Below are 12344 nucleotides of genomic sequence, written 5' to 3'. Positions count from 1 at the left end.
ATCCGGGCGAGGTAGTCAGGTCACGTCGGAAAATGGGAGGCCGCGGCTGACATGTTTGAAGTGGGAAGTGCAGAGTTTTCTTCCGGGATAGGCTTGATGTTAGAAAAAAAAAATAGAAAAGAAAAAGTGGAAGGAGAAATACGAAAACATTTTTTGTTTATAAATATAATGTTACATTCCTTTGTTTGTGGAAATTATTTATATGTAGTTATATAGGCTATGTACACTAACGTGTCTGCACTGGAAATACATTTTTTAATGTGTCCTGTATGTAGAAGTTGTCAGAACCAATAGTGTAGGTACATCCTGTGGGACCTGATGCAGAACTTGGACTTACTACCCATCTCCATGGTCCAGCTCCCTTTCACCACCACAATGTACACAATAATCAAATGAAATGATATGGTAGCAAAATGATTCATATATATGTTACGGCCAAAACCAGAAATCGGCCAAAGTGGGAATTGGCCGGCTATTTCTAGAACTGTCCGATTTGACGTCGGCCAAAGTCCAAAATGCTGGGAATTTCTGACATTGGCCGGCCAGTTTGCAAAATGGCCAAAGTCAGTCGGCCAAAGTCCAAAATGTAGAAATCCCAGAAGATCCTGGGTCCTGTCCAACACCATGAATGGCACTCTGAACTTCCTCACTGCTCTGAAAGATACGCAACAGCTTAATAACTTTAGGGCTTGTTCACATCTATGGCCAGTGGCGTAGCTAAGGAGCTGTGGGCCCCGATGCAAGTTTTACAATGGGGCCCCCAAGCACTCTATACATAACAATTGATACAGCGCACCAGAACCTGCCAATGCCAACTACAGTGTCAGAGGTGCAAGAAGGGAATAGGGAACAGCTTGTTAATGATTACCACTATTCAAAGTATCTATAGAAGTGATTATTATGAGCACAGGACCAATAGGGAGCTAATACTGTAATTGAGGGAGGGCCCTTCGGGGCCCCTCTGTCCCAAGGGCCCCGATGCGGTCGCTACCTCTGCAACCCCTATTGCTACGCCCCTGTCTATGGCGTTTGCAGATTTTTTTTATAAGAGCTGGTGATTTTTAAAATCGCCCTAAAAGCGCTTGTGCAATGATTTCCTATGAGAGAGTTCACATATGAGCAGTTTGTTTCCGATCCGCCCAGCAAAGCGCTGCTTGTACCATTTTTGAGGCGTTTTAGCCTCAATGGAAGGTGTAGGGAAAGTGCAAAACGCTTGAAAAAGCGCTTTGCATAGCGATTTCCTAGGCGCTTTTAAGAATAAATACATTGTGTTTATTCTTTTCCGGTTCAAAGAGTTCACTTCTTGACCGATGTCAGGAAGTTAAAAAAACGAATCGCTCTGTAAAAGCGCTTAAAAAGCACTTTTCTAAGCGTAAAGCGCAGAGAAAAACGGACGAAAAAACTCTTCATAAATCGCTCAGAGCTTGTGATAGCCCTGGCGATTTATGATGTGAAAAAAGCCTCAAAAACATTTCGTTCTTACAGCTGATACAAATCATGCAATAAATCTGCTGTGTGTCTACTTCCTGCTTTCATGGAAGCAGACATATTGTTAACATTCTTTGCTTTGAAATGAGCTGCTATGCTGTGGCAGACAGGTGACACTTGTGATTAGCCTCAGCTGAGGGGGAATTAGACAAGCCAAGCTCTCTAAATACATTAAGTGTGCAGTCCCATACGTTTTCCTGTCCTGTGCAAGAGTTCAGGTTCACTTAAATGAGGCAGCAGAGAGCGGTGGACTTGCTCTGGAGCAGCCGAAGACAGAGGGTGGAGACGGAAGGCAGCGGAGGAAACAGCTATAGCCGGCAGCATACAATCCAGGCCTGGGACCACGCAGGAGAAAGCAGCTGCAGCCGGCAGCGTGAAAAGAAGCCCCAGGTTGAGGACTACGGGAAATCAGCTGGCGGAAGGGAGAGGAGTAGGAATCGGATGGCGGTGGCACTTTGTGGTGGGGAACATTTCAGCTGCCAGATGGGAGAGGAGAGGCGGTGGCAGGAGCAGAACTGCAGAAAGAGGAGGTACTTTGTGGCGGGGAACAGTACTTCGGCACTTGGCCGTCCACATCTAGTCATAATGCATTCTGGCCGGACAAAGTCCGAAATGAATCCTCATTTTGCACACTGGCCGAATCAGCCGGCCACTTCTAGTTTTGATCGACCAGAACCTGAAATGGCCAGACTTCGGGTTCTGGCCGTAACATATACACATCCTAGTAATATACATTAACGTTAATAAAAACTTTCCCCCCCAGACACAACCGGAGGAGGCAGGAAACAAAAATGTTAGATACTTACCAATGAGTTGGGAAGCCTCTGGATCTTCCATAGCATTCACACTTTCTCCTTGACACCACCACTACTAACCGGGAACCTCATTTATTTTGCACCTGCAATCCCCTTCATGCATGAAGAGCGGTCACGAGAACATATCCGACACGCTCTTGTCAGATATGTTCAGAGGGTCATTGCGTGGCAACGATGGGGGCGAGGAGAACACGGAGCCACTGGACTGTCCAGAGGCTTCCCTCTACCTAGGTTAGTACCTTTTTTTTCCTGATGCCTCAGAAGCGACACCCATGCTAACCTAGTAATAAAAAACACATATATAAGTAGATAAATACTACTTCTACTTACATTACAGATGTATTGTGCTATCCACGTAATGATTCCTGTGAATTCTACAAAGGAAAAGCAGAAAATCCTATTGCAGGCAGTGGCCATTTTGCCAAGCTAATGCTGACATCATATCCTTCCTGACTCTTGTTTCCCCCCCTCCCTTCTCTTGCTCATTGTGTATTCATTAGCTGCCCTCCTCCCAGAGTCTTTTTTTTTTTATTTACACATCCAATCACTAAGTCACCTCAGCCTTGCTTGTAAACACAAGTGATCAGCTAGGCAGGGAAATAAATGGAAGAGAAGGAATATATTATAGATAAAAAAAAACTCCCAGCATTCAACTTTTTGGCACTGTTTGGCACTAGGGCCAGTGCTCCTAAAGTATGTGATAACTCCAAACCATAACAGTAGAAAAAGTTTTGAATGCAGGATTAGCATCTTTATCACTTAATACACTCAGACCAGTTGCTGTTGAAATTTGATTTTTATGGTGACAATACCGCTTTAAGGCTAGGTGCACACATAGCAGAAATGCTAGCATTGCAGAAAACACTCAGTTTTTGCCACTAATGGAAGTCTATGGGCCGCAGGAAAAAACACCACATTTTTTATGAAGCCTTGATAGACCAGCCTCCAGCTCTGTTGCCACGGGCCACCCCCAGCTCTGTGGCCTTATTGTGCAAGGTTCCTACAATCTCACTTGATTATGCTGTGGACACAGAGTTGGAGAAAGGCCCTAGCAACAGAGCTAGGACTTGGTCTTTCAAGGCTCATAGAGACGGGGATAGCTAGAGAAGGTAGATTGTTGGTGGAGCTTGGAGAGGTGAGTTACTGTTCTCCACTCATTCTATTCTGCTTTGTCACATCTTGCTACCTACACTGAGGTGGCTACCTATACTGGCGGGCAGGGGTGAGCTTTCGAGTCCAGAAGGACTCAAATTCGGAATTTAAATGAAGTCTAATGACTTCAGTTGTGACTACAAGCAGCGGGAAGTTAACTTACCCAGAAGTCTTTGGGGACATCTGTGCTCTATTACGCCCCATAGGCATAATGAAAGCAGCATTCCACGACTCACTACTGTGCTTCCTCCTTCTGGCTTGAAAGAAGAAGCGCGGTAGTGAGTCATGGAACGCGGCATTCATTACGCCTATGACGCGTAATGGAACGAAGACGTCCCCGAAGACTTCTGGGTAAGTTAACTCCCTACTGCCTATGGTCACACCTGAAGTCATTAGACTTCATTTGAATTCCGAATTCGAGTCTCTCTAGACTCAAAGGCCCCCCCCCCCCCCCCCCTGCTGGCGGGGACTACTACAGGCTACCCATATGACGGAAGGCGGGTTACTTCTGGCTGGCTACCTATAATAGGAGAGCTGGTAGGATCATCAGGCATCCTGAGTTCAAGCCTGGAGACCCATCTTTGAGAGAAAGCTGCTGAGAGCAGAGAGCTGCTGCTAAGATTGTCAACCTGATTTAGGTCAGGAGAATCCAGTGTTGAACACTAGGGATGCTCAGAAATGCTGTTTTCAGATTCCCAAGGATTTCCGCATTCCAAGAAGAGTCCGATTTCCGCAGAATTAGTCAAAAATCAAAAATTCCAAAGTAAATCTGAATTTCCGACTTCTGTGGAATGTTTTTTTTGCTATTTTTGTCAATAAAGTTAGTCAATAAAAAAAATATTTTTTTTGCAGAATCTGCTATTTTGTCCAGCTGTAAGCTATTATGTAGAATCCGCAATTCTGATCGGCGACCATTGTACACTTCTGAATTCTCTGATTGGCCTAATACTGTCAAGTCTTGTGATTAGCCTAAACATTTTGAGTCTTGGTACTCATTCCACAGAATTCTAATTTCTACAGTACAATACTGATTGGCTCAATACATCTGAGTCTTGTGATTGGCCTAAAATTTCAATGTCTTAGTAACGTGGTATTCAGCGGAATTCTGATTTCCGCAGCAGAAAGTGAATTCAGTAGCTCATCCCTATTGAACACAAAGCTGCTGAGAGTAGAGAGCTGAATTGATCATCAGTGGCGCTGAGTTGAGGGCAGAAGATCAGAGGAGCCTAAATAGTTGAGACCTGATAATCTGGTGGAAGTTTGCTACTGGGATGGGTGGGACATGTTCTTCATCCAGTAACCTGCTCAGGATTGTAACTTTCATTTGATGTGCTGAAAAAATTGTGGAGAATTTAAAGGAACACTAAGCAGAGGACTGAAATGAATATTGGCACTTTCCTGTGGCTTCCTCCCGCCCCCCGTAGCCCGGGAGGTCCCTCAGTGTCCTCCAGGTCCCAATGGCAGCCCTGTTGGTACGGCAACTTCGGCCAAAGTCATGTGCAACTGCGCATGTGCGGTCCATCCACGCGTGTCACTGTAAGCCTTCTGCGCAGTTCAGTCTTTCGAGAACCGTGCATGCACCGGAGGATTACAGCAATGTGCATGTGATCTAGCCGGTTGTGCATGTGTAGTTGAACATGACTTTGTCTAAAGTCGCCGCACTAACGCGACCGCAAGCGGAACCTCGCAGGCTACGGGGGCTGGAGTAAGCCACAGTTTTCATTTTAGTCCTCTGCTCAGAGTCCCTTTAAAGGACAACTGAAGTGAGAGGAATATGGAAGCTGGCATATTTATTTCCATTTAAACAATACCAGTTGCCTGGCAGCCCTGCTGGTTTATTTTAGTGTCTGGATAACACCAGAAACAAGCATGAAGCTAATCTCGTCATATCTGACAATGTCAGAAATACCTGATCTGCTGCATGCTTGTTCAGGGTCTAAGGCTAATAGTATTAGAGGCAGAGGATCAGCAGGACTGCCCGGCAACTGGTATTGGTTAAAAGGAAATAAATATGAAAGCCTCCATATCTCTCTCGCTTCAGTTCTTCCTGGCGGTAACCCCGAACGTAATTCGGGGTAAGCCGCGCAGGTTTTCTCAGGCCCTGCTGGGCCGATTTGCTTAATTTTTTTTTTTGCTGCACGCAGCTAGCACTTTGCTAGCTGCTTCAGCACACAGATCGCCGCCGCCCCGCGCTCGATCGCCGCGCCGCCCCCCAATCAGTGCCAGGTAGCGCTGAGGGGTGGATCGGGACTCCCAATGACGTCACGACGTCATCCCGCCCCGTCGCCATGGCGACGGGGAAGCCCTCCAGGAAATCCCGTTCTTTGAACGGGATTTCCTGATCGAAGCGGGCGGGGGGATGCCGCTGAGCAGTGGCTATCATGTAGCGAGCCCTGGGCTCGCTACATGATTTAAAGAAAACAAAACAAAACAAAAAACTGCTGCGCTGCCTCCTGGCGGAATTTATTAGACCGCCAGGAGGGTTAAGCTTGCTCCTAGGACTGCTGGGAATTGCTTGTCTATCCAGTATCCTGCTTATTGTTAATAGGTTGTTGGAATCACTGGTGACTAGTGTGTTGAATAATTATTTTCTGGTAAGTTCTGTGCATATTGTGTACCTAATAACACCGTCTGACAAAATCAGTTATATCTGCTGACATGTACTTTAGCTCTAGGTCTCGATACCCCTGAATAGCTGCAGATAGTCAATAATTCCAACTTCCATGCAAATTATATGAAGCTCGGAAACGCATTTGATTTACGCAATTCCAAGCTCCGTGAAATTTAAATTGAATCTGCATGCAAGATAGAATTATTTTCTCTCTTCTACTGGTCTTCACTTGATTTCTCAGTATATTGTAGAGACAACTAATCAAGCAGGCTCTGTGCTACTGCGCATGCGCGAGTGAGCTCAGGCTTCTAATGCGTGGCCATGAATGCGGAAGAGGCGCGGCCCGATTGTGGAGGGGGACCACGCTCAGCAACAAGATGACTGCGGACCACCGAGGGAAGACTCAATGGGATCCTGGGGCTTCCCTCTCTTACGGGTAACAGCATATTGTAATCAAGCAGGCTCCGTGCTATTACGCATGCGCGAGTGGGCTCGGGCTTCTAATGCGCGGCCATAAATGTGGAAGAGGAGTGGCCTAATTGTGGAGGGGGGCCATGCTCACCAACAGGGTGACTGAGGACCACTGAGAGAAGCCTCACCAGGATCCCAGGGCTTCCCTCTCTTACAGGTAACAGCATATTCGCTTAACATTAGCAGCTGTGGGAATTAAACACTGTTTTTCTACATATGTGGTGTCCAAACAAACATGTGGGAGTTTCCTGCAACATTCAAGTTTGTTTCAAAACATTTTTATTTGTGGTTTGCAGCAATCTACAAGTAAAAAAAGATACTTTTGGAATATAAATATATATTGACTATATTATAACATTTGCTATATAAAAATATTATTTAGGCTACTTGCACACCAAGACGTTGCGTTAGGTGCTACGTTAAGGTCGCATAACGTGCACCTAACGCAAGGCCTGGTGCTCTTCTATGTGGACGTCAGAGTGAGCCGCGTTGTGCAGTTCACTCTGGCGTCCGTGATGCGTACTCTTGGACGCATGCGGCATCACGTGATCCCGCCGGCCAATCACCGCACAGAGCGGCTGCTCCAAGAAGTAAACACTGCACGTCACAACGTGCAGTGAATATTAATTAGCCATGTGCCTGGCCGCTCTCCGCTCCTCCCCAACATGACTGCGCATGTGCAGACAGTCTAACGCGGCTTAAGCCGCTCTAACGCCGTAGCATGCTGCACTTTCTTAAGAACGTGCAGCGTTACATGCAACGCAACGTGGGCTGTGTGAACAGCCCACTTGTGTTACATTGCTGTGCGTTGGGGGAGCGTTACAGGCTGCACTAACGTGCGCCTGTAACGTCTTAGTGTGTAAGCAGCCTTAAGAATGTTAATATGATACATTTTATAAGACCATCTCAGGCCTCTTTTCCATGAGCAGCTGAAGGCGGTGAAGTCACTGGCTGAGTACTTGCTAGCATGGTTGGTGGACAGGTACCCCATCCTTCCCCATGAAGTTGCATCTGAGCACAGTGGTTACCATCCTCAGATGCAGCGGTTTTTGGCCGCTGGGTAATGCCGCTGCATTTGACGTGTAGTGTTACCAATTGCTGCCCATTTGGCTGCAAGTAATTACAACCAAAAGGGGGGCTGGGTGTGTGTCTGTGCGGGGAATGTGGCAGCAGGGAGGCTAAAATGTTTGAGACGTGAGCAGTCCATCCACACATGGAAAAGAGGCCTTACAATCATATTTAAATTTGAGCCCTGCCACTGCAAGTTCTTGTACCAACATGTGAAGTGGAAAACTTTCGGCGTGGTGGAGGCCTCTTTTCCACGAACTGTTGATGGGCAGTGAAATGCCTCTCAAACTCTCACAACTGCTCATTGTTGCCTGGAAACTGCTTGCGGCTGCCTGGTAACTGCTTGCTGAGCACACAGCTCAGCAGTCCTCGGAAAGGAGGCCTCACAGTGGTCTGTTGCATAACACACACATTACAATGCGTTATGATGAGTGTTAACTTCAATGGAGACTGGACATAGACATTAATGCAAAGCCTGAATGCAGCGAGTTAGAACAATGTGATCAGTTAGGTCTCTTTTCCACGGACTGTTGAGCTGTGTGCTCAGCAAGCAGTTACCAGGCATCAGTCAGCAGTTACCAGGCAGCAGTGAGCAGTTGTAAGCGTTTGAGAGGCATTTCACTGCATATCAACAGTCCATGGAAAAGAGGCCTTACTGTGAACAGACCCATAGAATCGTATGGGTAGTGAGTTGACATGCATAATTTTTCTGCAATGCAACCGAGCACTGTGAGCCTAGCCTCAGGCCACATACAGACATCAGACCATAGTCTTTGGAAAATGAAAGATCACAGACCAATCTTACCACCCTTCCTGTAGTATAAGAGCCATACTCTACACAGTCTTTTCTATGGAGCTGAACTCCACATCAGGAAAAAATCTTTGCAAGATGCTGCACACAAAGACGCTGTACAGACACAAAAGATCAGTATCTGCAAAAGATCTGTTCCTGCCAAAAATCCATTCCTGCAAATTGCAATGATAGTCTATGAGTTCTGCAGATCATCATACACACATGATTTAACTGACATTCATCTGCAGATCTGCAGATCTGCAAATCCATCCTGGTGGATCTGATCTGCAGATGAATGTCAGTTAAATCATGTGTGTATGATGATCTGCAGATCTCATAGACTATCATTGCAATTTGCAGGAATGGATTTTTGGCAGGAACAGATCTTTTGCAGATACTGATCTTTTGTGTCTGTACAGCATCTGTGTGTGCAGCATCTTGCAAAGATTTTTTTCTGATGTGGAGTTCAGCTCCATAGAAAAGACTGTGTAGAGTATGGCTCTCATACTACATGAAGGGTGGTAAGATTGGTCTGTGATCTTTCATTTTCCAAAGACTATAGTCTGATGTGTGTATGAGCCTTTAGGCTAGGTTCACAGTGGACAGTTGCATAACGCACGCGTTATAATGACTGTGATCTGCAATGGAGGCTGGACATAGACTATAATTCAAAGCCTGCATGCAGCGAGTTAGAATAACGTAATCAGTTACAATGCAGTACTGTGAACAGGCCCATAGAATTGTATGGGCAGTGAGTTGACATGTAGAATTATTCTGCAACGCAACTGACCACTGTGAACAGGGCCTTCGATTGTAAGCTTGCAAGGGCAGAGCTCTCTCACCCTTTCATGCCTTTAAATTTGCTATACATTTTGATCATCATCAGGGCTGGGCCGAGGCTTGGGAGGCACAGAGTCCACCTGTGCCCTGTTTGCCTGGCCATAGGCAGAGTTTTAGTAATAGTTACCTGTCACGGCTCCGCAAGGAAGCATCTTCACCCTGTTGCACTGAGTCCCTCCGGCTCCTCGCTCTCTAGTGTCGTCTCTCATTACTTGCACCACAGGAGAAGACAGAGGGGCTGTGCGACAGAGTGAGAATGGATTACAATACGTTTTGTTCTAAATTTATCTGTGTGTGTGTGTGACGGTGCTGCCTATTCTGTCAATAGCATGCCGTCCAGATCACATGCCATTGTGATTCTGCACAGCAAGTTGTTTAGGACCCTTTTCCATTGCTGAAGTGATGTGAATGCGGCTACCTCGCTGCATCGCTTCCGTTCGTGTCACTTCCGCATTGGGTGATGCGGAAGTGTATGGAGGGGATGGCAGGCGGATGCGGCTGTGCGAGAATCTGCAGCATACTGCACATTTTCGGATTGCTTTCCACGCTATGGAAACTGTTCCATTGCCGTGCATTGGTTTCGATGCGCATCGCACCACGTGATGGAAATGGGCCCTTACTGCCACACACATCCGAATCCCTATAGCCAAGCATGGCACGGCTATAGCGATTCAGCTGTGGCTTTGCATCCAATTTGGAAACTAATGGGGCACCAATTGGAAATATGCCCTAGATCAGTGTTTCTCAACATTGTATTGGTATGTACCCCTTTTAAACCCCTGTACTCACCAAGTACCCCCTAGCATAGTAAACATTATCACACGTACCCCTTGACAAATATATAGTTAATCTTAGTACATTATAATTGGTTCTAAACCATTTCCAAGCATTTACTATTGCTTTTAATTAGCTAAAATACTAATTTGGTGCTGTTTAAATAAGATTTATCATTTTCTAAAACGCTAAATTTGTTATTTTTGGTTAAGTATAATCAAGCCCGAGTACCCCCTAGAACCCTCAGAAGTACCCCCTGGGGTACGCGTACCACACGTTGAGAACCTATGCCCTAGATCCTAGGTTCTCAACGTGTGGTACGCGTACCCCAGGGGGTACTTCTGATGGTTCCAGGGGGTACTTGGGCTTGATATACTTAACCAAGAATAACAAAATTAAGTTTTAGAAAATGATACATCTTATTTAAACACCACCTAATTAGTGTTTTAGTTAAATAAAAGCAATAGTAAATGTTTGGAAATTGTTTAGAACAAATTACCAAGTACAACGATTCCATATATATTTGTAATGGGGTACTTCTGATAATGTTTGCTATGCTAGGGGGTACTTGGTGAGTACAGGGTTTTAAAAGGGGTACCTACCAATAAAATGTTGAGAAACACTGCCCTAGATAACTCTATACAGTGCTGTACAATATATTAACTGTGTACAGGTAATATATTGCCATTTTAAAATGCAATAATCATAACTACCAGTGCCTATAATGGTGATGTACATACTAATTTCTATAGTGAATCATTCCTACCCATCCTTGTCTATACACAGCAAAGCTCTATTATACACTCCTTGAGAGGCAACATCACTTTTGTAAAACTCCATTAGTACAAGCAGTAAAAGGCTACAGTTAAATGTCCTCCTCCAGTCTGCTTCCTGTATGCACTGCAGTGCAGCGGGCTACAATGAGATCACTATTGCCAACTGCTCGCTGCCTCCGTGTCACACTTTTCCATGCAGAATTCCACCTACTTCCTCCTGTCTGTAGCATCACTTCCGTGCAGAGCTCCGCTGTATACAGTGTGTGCGGTGTAACGTTACCCTAGTGATGGGAGGCGGCGTCCTCGGGATAGCGGAGTGATTCCGGGAAGCAGCGCGGGGCTGCACGGTGCGCGGCATGGACAAGGACAATCCCGATGAGCTGCGGGTAATGACAGCGTCATGTGTCACGTTCTGAAGGGGTTAGAAACGGGGGCGGTTTATTCTGATTCGTTATTATGACATCCCAACGTACTGCAAAGACTACTGCTTTTTCTGTTGTCATCTAACCGTTCATAGCGGGCCCATTCATGAAAAGGGGGTGATCAGTGTGTTACTTTTCTGTTCTTCACTTTTAAAATACTGATCACCATTTTTAAATGCCATGGGGGGATTAAAGTCACAGCAACAAGAGCTGAATTGCTGTAGGCTGTAGCTCCCCCCCCCCCCCCCCCCCCGCCTGAATTCATGATCTCAAACTATATGAATTTTAATCAAGTAACACATCACAAGGGTTGACTGTACGGGAAGTACACACTGGCTGCATGATTTGTGATGTAATGGGCGCGTTGTAGCACGGCTTTGCCGCACTACCTGTTCGACGGTCAAAGTGCGGTAGGTGTGGTACGGTTTAACGCCATACGGCATCCCAATGCACTGCATGCAACGTGTTACCGCTAAACGAACAGATTTTTAGGGGCAGTGAAGCATAATTTTCACTGCTTTCTACACTGTATGTGATGCAATGAAGCGGGACAGAGCAGGGACAAGGTCCTCCAGCACCCAAGGCTGAGACACCAAAGTGCGCCCCTCCATCCCTCCCACCCCGGCCGTCACACACTCATTACTATTAGACTAAGAGGGCCACAGGGTCCACAACCTCCCCAACACCTTAATATCTAGTTATCTGGCTTGCAGTCACTGCTATGTATCCCCTTTTCTTATTTCTTTATGCTTCATACACAATTAGGAATGACAGCTGAATGACTTGTGCGCCCCTCCTACACTGCGCCCTGAGGCTGGAGCCTCTCCAGCCTATGCCTCGGCCCGGCCCTGAAGCGGGATAATGTGCCACGCAGCTTTCCTGCTTTTTCACAGAACGCAGTGCCCACTGTGAATTTAGTAAACTCAAGCGTTTCCACTTCTGAAGTAATCATTCCTGGTCATTGGTCGGAAACCTAATGTATAACTGTGTACAAGTGTTTCTAGATGTACTCAACATCATCTTTTGTTCTGCAGGAACTTCAGAGTAAGAGAAATGTGGTGCAGCTTGCACTGACTCAAGAAGCAGAAAATGCTGTGTGGCTGGGAGCTAAACCCCTTGTCTGTACAGCTATCA

The 12344-nt window shown here is 46.0% G+C and overlaps 1 protein-coding gene across 3 annotated transcripts in view; it reads left to right on the top strand.

Annotated features, from left to right (window-relative positions):
* The first annotated feature begins 11010 nt into the window (after positions 1 to 11010).
* IFT46 (intraflagellar transport 46) overlaps positions 11011 to 12344 on the top strand; it is a 29828-nt gene continuing 28494 nt past the window's right edge. For all 3 annotated transcript variants that reach the window (XM_068240819.1, XM_068240818.1, XM_068240817.1), the window contains exon 1: positions 11011 to 11174. In XM_068240819.1, coding sequence (XP_068096920.1) covers positions 11145 to 11174 — 30 coding nt within the window. In that variant the 5' untranslated portion in view covers positions 11011 to 11144. The remainder of the gene's footprint in view (positions 11175 to 12344) is intronic.

Source organism: Hyperolius riggenbachi, chromosome 6, assembly GCF_040937935.1.
Source record: "Hyperolius riggenbachi isolate aHypRig1 chromosome 6, aHypRig1.pri, whole genome shotgun sequence".
NCBI classification, from domain to species: Eukaryota; Metazoa; Chordata; class Amphibia; order Anura; family Hyperoliidae; genus Hyperolius; species Hyperolius riggenbachi.
Note: the sequence above shows the minus strand (reverse complement) of the source record. Positions and strands in the feature narration are given on the sequence as shown.